At 38.4% G+C, this 18768-nt stretch overlaps 1 protein-coding gene across 3 annotated transcripts in view; it reads right to left on the bottom strand.

Annotated features, from left to right (window-relative positions):
- ENPP1 (ectonucleotide pyrophosphatase/phosphodiesterase 1) overlaps positions 1-18768 on the bottom strand; it is a 398848-nt gene that overhangs the window by 361728 nt on the left and 18352 nt on the right. For all 3 annotated transcript variants that reach the window (XM_070557172.1, XM_070557171.1, XM_008538323.2), the window contains exons 2-6: positions 7057-7129; positions 4577-4693; positions 3710-3835; positions 2730-2790; positions 238-335 (exon numbers count right to left, since the gene is read on the bottom strand). In XM_070557172.1, the coding sequence (XP_070413273.1) occupies positions 238-335; positions 2730-2790; positions 3710-3835; positions 4577-4693; positions 7057-7129 (475 nt within the window). The remainder of the gene's footprint in view (positions 1-237; positions 336-2729; positions 2791-3709; positions 3836-4576; positions 4694-7056; positions 7130-18768) is intronic.

The raw sequence follows: 18768 nt of genomic DNA, 5'->3' as shown, positions 1-18768 counted from the left end.
TTTTTAATCAAAGGATAAAAATCCTAAGATAACGGTGTTATCTTAGCAGTATTTAAAAGGCAGTTTCAGAGTAATTACAATAGGAAAGACTAGTTCCTTATCATCAAATTCAACTACTTTGCAAGAGAGAAGTTTGGTAAAACAGGGTCTGCCGGTATTTTTCCAAAAAAAAGGCAGCCTCCCTAGGCTGTCTCACAAAATCACGACACCCCAACAGTAAATGCTGAAGTTACTCACTCAGTTTGTTGATAACAGGAAGAAGTCCACCCCAAGTGTGTAAATATTCTGCCCTGAAACCATCCAAAGAAAATAAGAGGGTAGGAGGCATTTCAAACCTGGGTAAAGAGAAAGAAAAAAGAGAACGTTGAAAGAAGCAGAAAGAAGACAGCATTCAGTCAAGATCCCCTCCTTTCTGGGCAGGCATCCAGGGAGGATTTTCCACAGAGGTCGGTGTGTGATCTACAGAGCGCCAACAAGCTCAGCAAGCATCCTCGCAAAGGATGCTTTACGAGCATCTATATTCATATGTGTGCTTTTACATTTCATTACATATCTCTTATAAAATAGTATTTATTAAGCACTCATAGCATTTTGAGCTACCATACAGAGAACATCATTCATGGTTCCTGCCATTCCAAAAACTAGACTAAATGCTACTAAAAAGTAATGATATTTTCCCAATTTGCAGGAGAATAAACTGAAACAGCATTTTTGAAATTATGTTTTTGTTTCCACTAATTGTTTTTTCCTGAACAACAACTTTCGGATTATTGTCTTTACTTGAATCTCATAGATGGTATCTCATCTCACACAAATTTTATACAATATTTAGTTTTTAAGTTTAATATATTTAATATATTTAAAAGATACTAATATTTAAGAGAAGTTTGAGAAGTATTTACTACACTTAAATTTGTAAGCAACAAAGAAATGATCCAAAGCTGGGAATAAACAAGCAATGAGGGTACACACACGCCCACAGACACACAGAGTTAATGTGTGCAGTATGGAAATCCAGAGGGAGACAAAAAAAACACATACCATGATGGACTCAGCAAGAGAGAACTATGGACAACTGATACATGGCTACATCAAACCAGGCATGGTTCAGAAATTTTGCAGCTTCTAATGATATCTGGGAGATGGCAGTGAACTTGGATATCCTGGATAACCGTGAAAAAACTTTCCACTGCATGTTTCCTCAGTAATTCAAAATTTGAGAGCAAATGCTCATCTTACCGTATCTTTTTCAACTCTCCCTCCTCCTCAGCTTACTCTCATAGATCAACCCAAATGGAAAAAGCAGAAAATCTGAATAGAATTTCCACTAATATTTGTGCCATAGCTCTGTTGGGAGACTCTGCAGAATCAGCTGCATTTAGTCTCAATGGTCCATAACTGTACAAAATTATTAATATTCAATCAACGGAAAACATAAGAGCTTTCTGGGCCACCAGGTAAATATACTGGTATAATAATTTCCAGTATAATAAAATGTGTTCTAAATTACGATCTTATAAAGAAAGGAGGAATTATATTTTCCACTAAAAAAGACATTACAATTAAAAAATAATGATTAATGTTTAGAAGGAAAAGAAAGATTCAAAACACACTAAGTCTAAAATTTCCAGTAAACCTCCGACTTAAAAGACAGCTTAGGGTACATGAAAAGTCCCTTTCGAAAAAAGTCTCTTCTGCTGGAAGTTTTTGGTTTGGGTTTTGCTACTGTTGTTTCTGCTGTTTTAAACAAAAAAAATACTCTCCCATTCAAAAGAAAAAAATACACCTTATATAGCAAAAATAAATTATAATACATAAACAAAATAAGCTAAAATACAGCTTTAAAATTTTTGTTTGGAAAAATAATTATTTTAAAAATTGAAAATATTTTTCTGAAGATGAATAATTCAACTTATATGAGGTAATAGACCTCAAGTTGAGCAAAGATTAATATATCTAATGCTTTCATAAACTTTCCACCCTTTGAATTCCATAGAAACTTCTCTTGATGGCCTGGTATACATACGGTACTGTGCAAAATACTTTAAGGACAAAAAGAACAAACAGAAATTCTAAAAATTATGTAACATCCTCTTACAGACATGTTGCTTACCCTAAAAATTTATAAATGAATCAAAATAAAAAAAATTAAAAGAAGTCGTAAAGAAATTTGCTACAAGTTCAACTCCCAAAACTCTAAATGAGGGGCTGGCCCCGTGGCCGAGTGGTTAAGTTCGCGCACTCCGCTGCAGGCGGAACAGTGTTTCGTTGGTTCGAATCCTGGGCGTGGACATGGCACTACTCATCAGACCACGCTGAGGTGGCATCCCACATGCCACAACTAGAAGGACCCACAACGAAGAATATACAACTATGTACCGGGGGCTTTGGGGAGAAAAAAAGGAAAAAAATAAAATCTTTAAAAAAAAAAAAAACAACTCTAAATGAAAGTAAAGGGCTCTCCTTCCCAAGAAGGAAGACTCAAATACTGCCACCCAACACTCATGAACACTAAAGACTAAATACACATGACCCCTCTTTTTCCACCAGCCACCAGAGTGACACATGCCACAAGCATCTCTATCCCACCAGTGCAAACCCAAGACCTGACTAAAAACAATGTTTAGTGAACCAACGAGTAATTATTATTTTTATCTTTTCAATTTGGAAAAAGAAAAACATGGTACTTCTAAAAAAGAAAAGATCAGCATCTCAGAATATAATCTTACCCTGCTGGACACTGTGGCTCATTAATGTTCTCACATGTTTCTTGTACCCAACTTTTCTCACCTAAAATATTTTCAAGAAATAAAATGAGTTGAACACACTTGGTAGTGACAACAATTGTGATGCTGTGAGACAGACTAGGACCGACTCCAAAACCAAAATATGTTAACAGATTTACAGATAACATGGGTCATGATTCCAGGGAAATATAACAAATACAGGGGGCTACTCTGTCTCAAACAAGAGTTAGTTGATAACTGGGAGAAAAAATGAATGTATAATTGCAAAACTAAAATATACTACTGTATTTATGAGAACTTGAAGACATCTTTTCTATTTTCAAATTGTTAATATTTTCAGGCCAAATTTACAACCCTCCTTCTATCCACCCAACAAAATCTTCTGTATTAAACCCTTGATGTCTTAGTTCCTCTCATAGAGAGCCAAGTTCTGTCAAGGAATTTCAAGGAACCCTGTAACACCCAGACAAGACATAGAAATAACATCAGTTTACATAATACCCTATAATCTTGGGCAGTAATTTCGTATCCACTCTCTCAATGTGTGGCAGACATTGTCCTCATTTACTATGAGGGAACCAGGGGGACACAGAAGTCAGCAAGACTGCTAAAGCGATCTTTCCACAAATACAGCATAAAATATGTAGCTAATATCAAAATAACATGCGAAGGTGGTAGCGGGTGAGTGAGTGACTATGGATAGAACACGACTGGCCATGTGTAGATAATAATAATTATTAAGCTGGTTGATGGGTACAAGGGTCACTACATACTCTCTTTACTCACATATATGTTTGAAATTTTCTTTACTAAAATGTTTCAAAAATATTTTTCCAGCTAATATAGTTGGTCAATCGATATGACTCCTGATGTAAAAAATAACACCTATGCAAAACCCAGCTAAGACCTAGGAAGATGTCAGGCTGTTGTAGAAGCCGCGCATGAGTACATGGAAACCCGACCTAGACATGCAGAGCTGTAGTTGATGCAACAGTCATCTTTGTCCCTGCAGTCATCCGAACAGGAGCAAAGGCTTCTGGACAACCTTTTCTCACCACACCTGAATTTGCTGCACGTCCATATACGTTCTGGAAACAAACATCAACAAAATACATTTTACGGTCCAAATTCAACACATCCAAAGTGAGCACAGAACTGTTATCTTCTGGAAAATGATCCATGAGAGACAATGAACTACTTCATAACTCCTAGTCATTCACAGAACCTGCCACCACAGTGCTCAATCTGAACTGACAGATAAAAAACATGCAGGCAACAATTACTATTATTTCACTAAAAAAACAGAATTTCATCATTTTAAATGGACAAACACAATTATTGTTACATAATTCATATGTAGATCTTGTCTTCTTCTACCAGCCATTTTCAGAGTTCTCAAAATTTAAGTGAAATCTGACTGACTCCCATTTAAATATTTTTCCATGTCATATGCAGAGAAGTCCAAATCAAAATGAGAAAATTTCCATATTCCAATAGTTATATTTTAAAGTTTAAGTAGACATCTTAGAACTCTTGTTTTAATAAGCCCAAAGTGAAAGTATTCCTGTATTTCAAGGAGCCTTTTTGAACTTAAAGTGCAAATTAGACTATATAGGCTTTCAGTGTACATTAAAAACAGGCATGGCTTTGCTATCCATAAAACGTTTAATGAAAGCAAAATATGTGATCATTTTTATCTAAGGAAACATAAAGGCCAAATTTTTAAAAATCTCAAATGAGTTAGGTAGATCACTTCCACAAAAGACCTAGAACTTTCCTTTGATCTCTTACTAACGCCCATGACTCCGTCTTCCCCTGAACGTCTTCACCTGGTTCTATGCACGTCTCCTGGTAATCCAGACAGCAGTTCCCAAGGTCAGCACAAGCAGAATCACAGCGACAGTTCCCAAATGTCCTCTCAAAACAGCGACCTTTGCAACTTTTAACTGAAAACATGGAGTAGTAAGTTAGATGTTTCTAATTATCATAGAATTACAAAGTAAATATCAACCAATACACCTAAGGCAGATTCAAATACTACTTTAGAAACATAGATGGAGTAATAAAATTACCCAAGAATCTTTTCACAAATACACATAAAAAGTGACACCAATAGAAGGTAACCTTAAGTACAGAGTTTGCAATTTTATCTCTTGCCATAGGAAAAAAAGAGCTTTTTTATTTATGACAAACCCTACTGGGTCTGATAAGACTTAAATACTTATGGTAAAGAAATGTCAGAATAAGAGTTTGTTCTGAATATTTTATACTCTGAAAAGGTTGGTTTAAACATCCAGAGAGTTCTCTAAAGTTTCAAAATGTGAGAAAAGATTTTAAAAGTGATTAGCTATCAATATTTCAGAAAGAGAAAGAGGACCTGACTTAATTCACCCTCAGTCTTGACGTAAAAAAGAAATAATCTGTTTGTGCAGAACACACGCTGGGGGACTGCCCCTCCCACCACCACCTAAAACACCTGCTCCACCTTCGGATCCAGCCTAGTTCCCTCGGGGAAGCCTTCTCAAACTCTCCATCTAGTTGTGGCATGTGGGACGCTGCCTCAGCATGGTCTGATGAGCAGTGCCATGTCTGCACCCAGGATCCAAACCAGTGAAACCCTGGGCCGCTAAGTGGAACATGCAAACTTAACCACTCGGCCATGGGGCCAGCCCCTTGTTTTCCCTTTTTTAAGATTTTATAAAATCTTGTCTTTCTCCTCAGTCATTGTAATTCCATTTACAACTAGATTATTTCGTTAGTACCCCAGTCTCACACTCGACTACAAACTTCTTAAGAACAAAGACTACACCTGGATTTTGCCCAGCATCCTGCATCCCTGGTACCCAGCAACGTGCTTGACTAGAGTTGGTACCAGTAAGTTTTTATTAAATAGTCAATGGCAGATATGGCAAAAGAATAATTTTCATTAAAAAAACACAATTTTATGTTGTAACTCTCTACTAGACATCTGGAATAAGCTAGGTGCTTATTGGATTACGAAAAAGTCAGGATGGTGAAAAAAATCCACTTGTAAAATAATAGGAGTGCAACAGCAAAAAGGAATTATCCTAGCTCTTGACTTTAACGTCTCCAGACCCAGTATGACACTGCCATGGGATTTAACTCTCATGACACTGGAAATTAGGCAATTTTAAGGACATGAAATGACAATAATAATTTCTAGAGTCAGAAATACTAATGTTCCTGACCTGCCGCAGGGGAGAACCTTTTAAAATAACAGCTATTATTTGAAGCTCATTAAGATGCACCTAGTAATTTTAAAAAATGTATGTGTACTATGTTAGGTTTAGATTAAAATTGCTATTTTTAATCCTTCAGTTTTATTTTTGTGTGTCAAGCTGAACCCAAGGTGAATTGCTCCATACTCAAAGACCACATAGGGGAACACTCAAGTCTGCAGCTTCTTAGTTCTGTTAAACTTAGACATTGCTCTGAATAGACTGCTGACTGAATACATAAAATTACTACCTTTTATTCATTTCAACAATAAATGATAGCTTAACAATCATTAAAATTGTTTTAAATGACTAATAGTACAATGCCAGAAGAACTGAACAGAAAAAGAATTTCTTCAATTTCCAAAACTGAATTCCCTAGGAAGACCGTGGACGATCTTACAAGGGGAAAAAAGACCAACCTCGGAGCCAAAATAATGCCGACTACAATGCACGGTGATTCAGAGTTTTATTATTTATAGTAATCTCATCAGTGCTGCATAGATTTCTGCCTTGATATAAAGAAAAAAATACAGAAAGAAACTTAAAAATATCTCTATTTCTTTGAAACTACCAATGTCCGCAATTTTAAGAGCCTTAAGGGCACATACTGATAAGTTTCTGCTTGCCCGGGGATGCTAGCTGGTCACCTGGTAACCTCCTCAGCTGCTTCCGTGCCTAATTCCTTGGGGGAAAGAGTGTCCTGGGAGGCCCTGGAGGAAGGCAGGGGACGGCTCCAGGGGCGCACCATCAGAACCTGTTGGCCAAGGCTGCTTGTTTGTCTCTTTGTCCTTAATTTATTTTTGTTGTTTTGGGGGTTTTCCCTTTTGTTTGGTTAGTGTTGTGGTCATGGTCCCTCTTCAATGTTTTAGGATGAAATTTTGCAAGTAAATAAAGCATTACGTGGCTAAAATAATCAGAGCTTTAAGAGGAAGGCTCAAACCAGCATGAAATGGGTAGTATCTCTGGAGTACCCATGGGACTGGGACACGGCACTTATCTATCACATCCTGAAGAAGGCTGAATATCCCACACACACACACACACACACACACACACACCATACTAATTACCTTCTTTGGCACAGCTTGGTTTCAACCCAAATATACAACCAAGGATTACTGTTAGCACACAGACTGACAATACCTGTGGGGAGAAAAAAGAAAATTATATAGCTTCAAAACCTTTTTATCTCTTCCAATGTTTCTAAATGTCCTGGTGCTGCTCCGCTTGCTGATCCAGGGGCTGGTCACACGGATGTGTGCACTCTGTGAAAATTCAAACTGCACACTTCCGCTTTATGCGCTTTTCTCTATGTAGTGTACTCAAATGTTAGCAGACAAATCTATGCCATCCAAGGCTAATATTGCCAGAAATTTCCCAACTGATATAAATGAATCTAGTCAGAGAACTTGTGATGATTAAGGGAGGGAGAGAGGAAAATCTACTTAGAGATTCAATTTCTTATTTGTTAATCCATGGAGGGCAATATGAGAATCTCAGATGCCTCTCTGAACAGCTTTGCCACCCACACCCAGACAATAGCCTCCCAGGCACTGTGGCAGCTTGTGGGGACCAGCACTTGACAGGGCTAGGCTACCACATCCTGAGCCCAAATGTTTCTACAAGCTGGTTGTGTGATTTGGAGCAGATAACTCAAGCGGTCTAGACCTCAGATTCTTAACCTATAAATTAAAGAATTGGACTACATGGGCCTCTCAAAATCTTCCCAGCTCTCACATTTCGTCACATTCCCATTCTCCACTCTTCTGGCCTTTCACATTTTAAAATAAATGGATACCCCATACAACTTCTAAGAACAATGACAGAACTTTTATTTGTGAGTTAGAAGAAACTGGGGCAGAATAAGCCATAAAACAATCTTCAATATTTTTTAGTGGGATGGAATTTCCTTGACAGCTCTCTGGAGCGTCACTTTGCAGGGCAATTCAACAAAATATGCATTGAGTACCAACTATGTGAAAACACTATGTCAGGCACTGAAGGGAAGAATAAGAGATATCTCGGGGAGCTTCAATTTGTGTGGGAAAAGGTAAAAACAACAGCACGAATGGCTCATATTGGGTAGGCTCTAGGAAGCAGTTGCAGTTCTATAGTTGTTTAAGGAAGAAGAAATGCTGGGTGGTTGGGGAGAGGGAGATCAGAAACAGCTTCATAAAGAAAGCCTTTGGGCTGGGCTCTGAAGGGTAACTGATGGTAGGATCCTGCCAGGCAGAGCTGGGGGAAGGGAAGAGGGACCAGAGCAAACTTCTAGGAGGAAGGCCAGCACAGGGAAAGGCTCGAAGGCAGGCAGGCATATGGTAGGCAGCAGATGAATAATGAGCAGCCTAATTGGCTGGAACAAAGAATATCCAAAGGAGAATGGACACAGTATGGAAAGATGGAGGGGTATTTCCTGAAAGCCAAGATGAAGAGTCAAGAGAGACAAGAGGAACAAGTGAGGGGGCAGGGGGATGGTGGATGCAGGCTTTTGTGAACTCATTTCCTCCAATAAAACATACTGACTAGTGACCATACGTCAGTCTCTAGGCTGGATACTGGATACTCAGTCAAAAAGCAGACATGACCTCTGTCCTCAATGTGCCTACTGTCAAGTAAATGTAAGAACTAAAGAGGAAGTGAACAGTAAGTAAGCTGAGGCAGCAGGTCTAATTTACATCAAAAGAAAATGGAGATAGGGGCTGGCCCCGTGGCCGAGTGGTTAGGTTCGCGCACTCCGCTGCAGGCGGCCCAGTGTTTTGTTGGTTCGAATCCTGGGCGTGGACATGGCACTGCTCATCAAGCCACGCTGAGGCAGCGTCCCACGTGCCACAACTAGAAAGGACCCACAACGAACAATATACAACTATGTACTGGGGGGCTTTGGGGAGAACAAGGAAAAAAAAAATAAAATCTTTAAAAAAAAAAAAAAGAAAATGGAGATAAAGAAAAGAGTGCAAGAGTATAGCGAGTGTAAAACGCAACAGGATCTAGGTCAGGAAATCCAAACTAAGTATATGTGTGTCCATGAAACTAGAGGGCTATCAGAGGGAGAGTTTGAACTGACAAGTAAACGCTGGCAAACTGACAGAACAGGCATCAGAAGAGACTATTGGATTCTCCCAAACTTTTGATGGTGGTGTAAACCGACACGAACATATGGCAGGGCGATTTTAAAGCAGATATCAAAAACACTCAAAACTCTCTGTCAATGACATAAGGAAATGAAAAGATAGTACAGCTAATCTATACTTAATATACTGTAATTTAAAACACAGAGAATGAAAGTTCCATTTCTTTGTAATAAACTTATCAAGAATAGTTTGAACAGGGCTTTGTCTTCTTCTTAATATGTAACTTAGAATACAGAGTGAGAATCTTTTCTACGCCTTAGCAAATTGTCACATTCCCTTCTAAGTTTAGATCAGTTTCCAATGTTTTAACCTTTGTATTTTCAATATTACGAACTACCTCCAAGAGTCCCTCTAATATGAACTTTTGTGCCAGTGTCACTTCCTCAGGGACATCTTCATCCTTTTCATCCCAACCACACGCCTCATTATGTCAATAAACTCACTGTCACTATGTTCCTCCGGGGCAGGTCTAGAGTCTGTTGAACAGCAGCAGTGTCAACATTCTCATAGTCAGCTATTTCTTCCATAACCCCATTTACATTTGATTTGAATTTCACTTTCAGCATTATCATTTTTCTTTACTGCACTTTCATCTTTATCAGCCAATTCCCTCTTTCAGTTATCCAGTTTTATAAAATGTCACGTAGATATACCACTGGGAGACAAAGAAGCAACACAACTACTTGCTTTGCTGTCTGTGCTGAACTGACCAACAGAAGCATAGTAATTAATCACTGACAGAATTGAAAAGAAGTGACATTGGTCACTGACCACGGATACACTTCTCTTACTTACATAGGGATTTGTGGACTAAAAAAGCTAGGAGCAAAGACTGTACTTCATGTAATTACTCACAGTCAATAAATCCTGGTAACCGAAATTTGAACCATGTTTTGGGGGGACTGGTGTGATTTAATTAAACTGTGGTAAGTGAAACTGTGCATGTCAGAGAGTCATGCAAGGCTAGGACTGCCTGTGCTCTCACAAATGGGCAATACAGTTGTCTAAGGATGTTTATTTCAAAACTGCTTGTATTCATTAAAAACAAAACACAACAAAACAGAAACAACCTAAGTTCGTTTTAAGAAACTGGTTTAAAAAGTCAGTTTAATCTATACAATGAAATACTCAGGGGGCTGGCCTCAGAGATAGGCATGTCAGAAGAAGGCTGAGAGGAAAATATACAAGCAAAAAAACTGAGGTGTAGCCATAGGAAGTTGGAGGCAGCTGAGGATGGACCTCCTCAGTCTTCGTGGGCAAGCAGCATCTGCTGGGAGTGAGGACATCAAGGCGGAGCTCTGAAGCAATGCAGGGAGCTTAGGACATCTCATGTGAAGGATGGCAGCAAATCAGTGGGGACAACGGAGATTGAGTCAATAAGGGAAGAGTGAAAAGACCCTCGAGCTCTAGGAGCCAGCTGAACCTGAGATCATGGATTGTAACAGACCCAACGGGCCTGGAATTCCAGGAGTGGGAGTGGAGGAATGGGATAAAAAGATAATGTGGCGTGGGGAGATAGGAAGGGGGGAAAACAGAGCAGAAAAGGGGACAAGAGAGTTGAGGTGTGGCTGCTACTGGCCGGAACAGGGTTAGGAGCACATGGACAAGGGTATTTGAATGGAGAACTGGAAGAGAGGGGGTTGGGAGAGTCAGGGCATGGGAACGATGACGAGGGAGGGAGGGAGCAAGGAAGGAGGAAGAACAGGAGTTCAGAGCCCTGAAAAGAACTTCAGACTCTGACTTCCCAGAAGTGAGACAGTTTGGAATCAAAGCAGAAACTTGAAATTGGCATAAAGTACTTGCTGGAATAAGGAGACCCAAAAGTGCTGGTAATTTCATGAGTAATCCGAGTTAACCACTTACGGATAAATGAAAATCACAACAAGAGAACTTTATATTCTGGAGTTTATTGACTCAAATGCAGATTCCCTCACTGCTGTAGGAGATTCAGTCACGAAGACGTATTACCAATAACTTTAATATTCTTACTGAATATAAAACAGAACTTGCGAACAGTCCTGTTACAAATAAGTCTCATCTTGAGGAAAACTATGGAAAGACTTGATGGTAAACAAGCATTTAAACTGCAAGCAGGGGTTGAAAACACACACGGCATATGCAGGGTTTTACCCTCTTATTTGGCTGCAGAAGGGGCAGGCTGGGGTTTTTTAATCACCTCTTTACTGCTAAAAGATATTACTTAGATTTACCTTTTATATGATAATGCATAGCATGGAATTGAAACAAAAGCATGACAATAAAAACAGTAATTTCTCAGCTGTAGTCACATCCATAAAAGACGAAATTTAGATTACCTACTATTTTGTTACACACCACCACTCTGTACTCCTCCAGGTCTCTCCTCACCCCCGTCACTGCAGCCCTGACAACGCTCCAGGAGATGTGTTTATTCGTCTGTCTCCGCCTAGACTGTGAGCTCCAGGAAGGAGTAACTCACCCATTTCTGTATTTTCCATGTCTCGCACGGTGCCCAGAACATAGTAGACATTCAACAAATAATTGTTAAGCTGAAAATCAGTAAACTGTGATTTCACTAAACATAATTTGGGGGAAAAACCATAAACCTCCCCCTAGTCTTCATCTGAGTTGGCAATGTCAAAGAGCCTTTGTGTCTGCTTTATATCAAGGACGGCTGTAATAAATATACATGGAAAATATTTTTTTTTTTCTTTTAGGAAATGGTAGATTGCTGGATTTGTCACTCAAATATGACAGATGGAACAGAAGTGCCCATCCAAGGTGAAGATGAATTAGCTGGCCGCATTGCCCAGCAGTCCTCTGCCCTTTGACCAAAGCTGCATGCTTTCTGAATGCAGCTCTGTGACAACTCAGATCTGCACACGGCTATGAGTCTTCAGGGGTTTCCTTTCCTAGAGGATGAGGATTAGATCCTAGCGCACTCAGTCCAGTGCCAAGGAGCTTCCACAGGAGACTCAAAGACAGTGTCACGTTCTCGAGGAACTTTTAAGGATCACAGAGTTCAAAGCAGAAGTTAGAACTGCTTCTGTGGCTTTAGGAACGTTTTAAAGGAAAGGTTCTAACTTTCGCTTGGCCTTTTAGATACGCAGTATCATTTTAGTTACAGAAGCTTCTCCCAAATGGCAGTAAAATGTATGTGAAGCAACTTATCCAACTGGTCAAATGAAACTGGGGAAAGGAGACACCAAGCACTGAATAAGCACACTGCTTAGGGGCAAACCTCACGCTCAGTCTCTCAGTGAAACACTGAAACTCTGAAGTAGCATCATATCTGTCTGGTAGAAGGAGTTTCAGGTTCAAAACGGCTAGGGTTCAAATCGCACATCTGCTAACTTATTTTTCAGCATTCAACAAATATTTCTGGAGAGCCTACTACATGTCAAAACGGATCCTGCGCTGGGGATACACCAGTGAACAAAACAATTTCAGTGTTCTCACAGAACGACATTATAGTGACTTCTAGACAACCACCGCCCACGTGACTTGGGAATGTTGCATATCCTCATTGAACCTCATTTTTTTTAATCTATAGAGTGATGTTAACAGCCACTTCACAAAGCTGGTACAAGCTTTGGGCATGACGTACAGAAAGTGCCCAGATTGGTGCCTGGGGTGCAGAGGAGCTCCATAAATGACAGTTCCTACTAGGATATTCAACATGCTAAGGACGAGCCCACCAGGGATTCTTCCACAGGGAGAATATAACTATATCAGTGTTTAATGAAACTACAGGGCACTCTTTTTTATTTGCTTTTAAAGGAAATGCCATAAACTAGTATATTAACATTTGCCTCTTTTTTTTTTTGGTTTTGATTCTGCAGTCATCTATTTTCAACAGTGCTTGAAGACCAGGCATTGGTAAAGAAAATCTGTCTAAAAGAGGTAACAGAGAGAGAAGAAAGGCAAAAGATTACTTATCAGGGAATGAGGGTGCTGCTAATTTTACCTCTATCTATACAGCAGCTCTGGAGCCCATGCTACTGAAAAAGGATCCGTGTAAACCCCAGTTCGTGTATTAGAGGGGACTACAGGTTCATGTCCACACAGTTAACAGAGCACAGCCTTAGACTGATCCAAGCACTGTGGGTATAAGAAGCTGTAGACAAATTCTAAAACAAACACCTTAACATATCCATATTCCTTGGCTCAAAAACTACACTTCTTGCAGTTTATCCTAAGGTAAAAGATCATATACAAATATATGCCTGCAGTACTATTTATAAGAAAAAATGGACATATACACAATGTCCAGTAGGAAAATGGCTAAATATGGAATATTTATATAATTGAATATTCTACGGCCATTAACAGTGATGACTTAGAAGAATATTTAATGACAGGAAAGGCTCATTGTTGAGTACGAATTGCCAATTATAAGACAAAATAGGCAATATGGTCCTAATTTTATGTTAAACAGGATGTGTTTTATAAACAGTTTTATCTATGGCTGATGGGCTTACAAACGCGATTTTTGTTATCTTCTTGGTACTTACGTTTATTTTCCAAAGTTTTCACAATGACCTCATATACCTTCGGAATCAGAATATAGAAGAACCAAGGGGGCTAGTGTGAATAGTATCGATCCAGAGGAAAGTTGTCCTCATTCTGGTATTTTCTGGATCTTCAGCATAACAGGGAGCTCCTCCCTGCAAACTCACTCTAAGCAAATTCCAATCAAAGAATTCTGCTTCCATTCAACCTACCTAATCTCTCATTCCTAAATATCCGTGAACAACCATGACTCATCAGTCATTGGAGGTAAGCCTACAATGTTAGATCAACAAAAAGAAAAGGGCTAAGATCAACACAAAGGAAAAAGAGGGAGGAGAAGAGATAAAAAATATGAAAAACACATCTAGTTAGTATTCCCAAATGGGATTCAAGAAGATATATACAAATCTTCAAAACGAAAGGTCCTATATCAAGTATCTAGAAAAAATAAATCATAGAAGGCTCATACTTACTGACATCATTGTAAAATTCCAGAACACGAATGATAAAAAGATCTTAAAGTGAAAGGCTATGCAAACTTCATAAAATAAGCAATAAAGATATCTAAGATCAGAGTTAGTTTTTTCCTGGAGGTTTAGTAGAACTCACTGGTGAAGCTCTCCGGGCCTAAAAAGATCTGTGCAAGTTTACTGATTTCTGGTTCAGTCTCTTCATGTGTTATAGAATTATTTAGATTTTCTAATTTTTCCTGAGTCACTTTTGATCAGTTATATTTTTTCTTGGAGTTTTTCATTTCACCTACATTTTCAAATATATTGGTATGAAGTGATTTATAATAGCCTCTTGTTATTTTTTGTCTGTAATATCTATATTCGTCTTCTTTCTTTTTTTGCTTAATCAGGCACACCAGGAGGTGATATTACCTGTTCAAAAAATTTACTTTTTGCTTTGTCAATCTTCTCTTTAACATGTTTATTTTATTGATTTCTGGTCTTATCTTTATTTTTCTTTCCTTCCATAACCTCGGTATAATTTTCTGGGATTTTTTACTAAGTTGTTGATATAGATGCTTAGATGCTTTTTAGACTTTCTTCTCTTTTAACATTACTTTTATTCTAACTTCCAAACCCCTTAAAATGTTGTTTTATAAGTTCATTAATACTTACTCAAATATTTATGACTTTATGCATTTTTCTTTGAGCCTTTCATCTGGAATCATCTGAAATCAGTTTCCTTCTGCCTAAAGTATATCTTTTAGAATTTTCCAGATGGCAGATTCTCTCAGTATTAGTCTACACATGTCTTTATTTTGTTCTCATTCTCAAAAGATATTTCAACCTGGTATACAACGCCAGTTTCGCAATTATTTTCTTTTGTCACAGCGAAGATATCTTACACTATCTTTGTTTTTAATCATTGCTATTGAGAATTCAGCAGTCAAGCCATCACACTTTTGAAGAAAATTTCTTTTTTCTGCAATGCCTTTAAAATTTTTATTTTCCTTTGTATTCTGCAATGTTATTCTGTTTGCTGATATATTTCTTTTATTTATTCAGCTTAAGATTCGATGAGCTACTTGAACCTGATGATCAACATCTTTCATCCGTTCTAGAAAACTGTCATCTCTTCATAGAGTATCCAAAATTTAAAAAAGGATAATATTAACAGAAAACAGTAAACCATAAAAAGTGACCTAGAAAGTTTTTTAAAGAACCAGATAAAATTTCTAGAAATGGAAAAATAAAATTAATTCAATGATTAGGCCTCACATCAAAAGTGACATAGCAGAAAACAGAAGTAACGAATTGGAAGATAGTTCAGAAGACATTATCTAGCATGCAACATGGAAACAAAGATCACAAGAAATTATCCTTCTTCCAATTCACTATTTTTTTTCCATATTTTCCTCAAAAATAGGCAAGAGTTTCATAATCTGTGTCTGATAAAGCCACCATGTGAAGTCATTGCTTGTCCGCTTCTGCTGTGTGACATTTCTGCTGGTTTTTGCTTATGGTGCCATTTTCCTTTCTGTGCCTGGTTATTCTGAACAGAACTGTTTTCTGTTCATTTATGTTAAAAATTTTCAGGATTCTTTGCAGCCTAGGAGAAAGGTGTTTTCTTACAGAAACGATTTATATTTGCTTCTGTCAAAAACACTGGGGAAACTTCAAGTTTGAGACCACCTTCACAACTCCAGGTAGTATAGTGAGATCGACTTGAATATATCTTTATTTATGGGAATATATCATAAATTAGACAATACCAACGTCCTTCACAGATAGTGTTCTAACTTCATACAACATAATACATATATAATACAAAACACATAATATAAGCATGCACAATTTCTTTACAGAATGAAATTATGACTTCAAAATTTCATCTTCATTTCTAATTTCATGGCTTCCAAAAACATACCTTTTATATCTCTGTCTCTCCGACTCATGCTCAACCTCACCAAATTCAATTTAAGAAATATTAATGCCTGCCTATACTGTGCCAGGGAACATCTAATACACTAACTGTCTTAGGAGAATGTCCTTTATCCTCACAATTACGTCAGCTTTGACAATCATGGGAATAGTGATATTATTTATTGTCACATTAACAGGTCTCAATGAAGGTCACAGAAATCACTATAGGAATATCTAGCAACTTACAATTAGCACGGGGTGAAGACCACAGTGACAGAAGGAAGAGGAGGAGCCAAAATAAAGGGGTAACGGAAGAGTCAACTTAGGAAGTTTTCAGCAATAACTAGCGATTTATTAAACTACACACACACATACAGAATGACAAAAAAACCCACCTAAATATCTAGTGTTTGGTGGACAAGGCCATTTATACCAAACCACGGCTTGAAAGAGTAACTGGAAGGACCCATCAAAAGGCTAATGACAGTGTAACAGGGGGACACTACAGGGGAGTCCTTGGTCTCTGCACAGATCTAGACGTGTGAGAGAGAACTTGTCACCGCCAGCTCCGACCCAGCTGCTCACGCGCTTCTAGGATCTCTCACAAGCAAGCGCAGATCACAAGCCCGACCACTTTCCCTCAGAAAGACTCCCACTCCCGGGGATAAAAAGAATCTCTGCTCTGTGGATACCAGTCCAGCACTTTCCACAAACACGAAAGGAAAAACACTGGCTTTAAAACGAGAGAAGTTCATACAGCAGTCCACAAAAACAAGCTTCGAAGACATATCACAGAAATTTTTGTTGACTTTCTAAGACTCCACCATCAACCTAGTTTTTTAGAATAATGATTAATAGAATCGCTGGATGCATGCCGTCATTTCAAACAGTACTCACTTCTGATTTATGTTGGAAATAGTGCCATGAATCAGGTGCATTTTTTAAAAGGGCAAATACTTCTCATACTTAGTCAGCGGGGACAATCAGCAGCAGGCTGAGTTTAACAGACTTTACCAAGTGGATTCTAGTTGTGAGTAAAGAGAACTATATTCACATTGAAAAACCACACACTCTTTTTTGGGGGTATCTTTATGTTCTTCTCTTTCTCATATCTTTATTTAAAAAAACAGAAGAGAAATAAAGTCAGAAGGAGGTACAGCAGTTTCATAAGGCACAAAATAAAAATCCTTAAACCATTACTTCTCTAAACACTGGCTCTCTTAAATGTTCCCATGTGTCACTCACGGTCTCTGGGCTTTTAACACTTTCCTAAGTGACAAAGAAAGATAATAGCAGATAGGTACTTTTTACTATTCAGCTATGACACTATGTACATGAAAAATAGAGAAGACAATACCCCCATTCTAATACAAATCTGTTAGGAGTTGCTGATAATAGAAAGTGCAGTCAAGACAGTTATTTTAAATAAGCACAGTACCCATTTGGTTGAACTAGTCTCTTGGGCAGATATAACTATGAGATTCTTCTCTAAACTAGAATAGTCTAGAAAAGGCTTTTTGGAAGCATTGCTATTTAAGTAAATAGTCATTTCATCATTTCCCTAACTTTCAACGAATTATCCCGGTAAATAAGCATTTGAAGAAAAGTCTCATGGAAAGAGCACATCAGCAGCCCATGGGAGCTGATAATGATAATTGAAAATAATTTTTTTTGAAGGACAGGTTAAAATGAAATACCAAATTAAAAGACGGGCTTAAGAAAACAGAAACAATGTTAGTACTTTACCATAAACTGTAGTGAAATTATTAAAATTCTAACCATTTTCAATTAAAAATATAAGTATGGCAAAATTGTGGCTGTAAGCACAAAGGGACCAATAACGCCCATGCCTTTATGTCCAGATTAAGACACGTCTACATTTGGAGCTTTGTGATACTGAGAAAGCCACATCATCTATGGTCCGTCCATTGGGCTGGACTGGATATTTTCCATGGTCCCTAATAAATCTAAAATGTCTATGAATCTACTTCTCCATGAGAACTGATCCTACTTTTATTTAGATCACTCCCTACCCCACATGCTGTACCCTCCTGTCTTAAGGAACACTACTGAAAATATGCACGTGTATCAAGATTCTTCGTTGCACAGAGGCCCATGGAATACACTATTAGGCCTGTCATGAGAAGTACCTGACACACCAGCCCTGGAGCCTTCCTTCCCCAGGCAAAGCAGAAAGGGGGTTGGGAACTCACCTGAGCCATATTCCTCACAGGAGAAATTTTCCCTGGGACCCTGGAAGGCCTCCAGAGAACTGATTTACCTAGGGAAGTGATTCTCCTTTCCTAAGACGTTCATTCATTTTTTTCCCAGTTTTATTGAGGAAACAATTGGCATATATCACTGTATAAGTTTAAGGTGTAGAGCATGATGGTTTGATTTACATATATTGTGAGATGATAACCACAATAGGTTCAGCTAACATCCACTCTCTCAAACAGATACCAAAAAAAGAAAAACATATTCCTTTATTTTTGTTTCAAAAAGGAAAGAATATCTAGTACTTCTAACTCCTGCCTAAGCGAGCCAATCACTGCTCCAGATCTCACCGATTGCTCCCATGGACCATTTCTCTCTGAAGTTAAAGGTCAAAGGACACAACTTTCACTTGGTAGTACAAAGTAACGGTTTCAGGAGGGTCTCAGCTCTGAGGGCAACCCTCACCCCATGACTTGTACACCTCACAGAATCCTAACACACAAGCATCTAATCAACAAGATCAGGAACTGAAAACACCTCAACACAGAGCAGGATCGCTTGTAAGGTG

The sequence above is a fragment of the Equus przewalskii genome, chromosome 9 (genome assembly GCF_037783145.1).
Source record: "Equus przewalskii isolate Varuska chromosome 9, EquPr2, whole genome shotgun sequence".
NCBI lineage: Eukaryota > Metazoa > Chordata > Mammalia > Perissodactyla > Equidae > Equus > Equus przewalskii.
The sequence above is the reverse complement of the archived record's forward strand: the minus strand, read 5'-3'. Positions and strand labels throughout refer to the sequence as shown.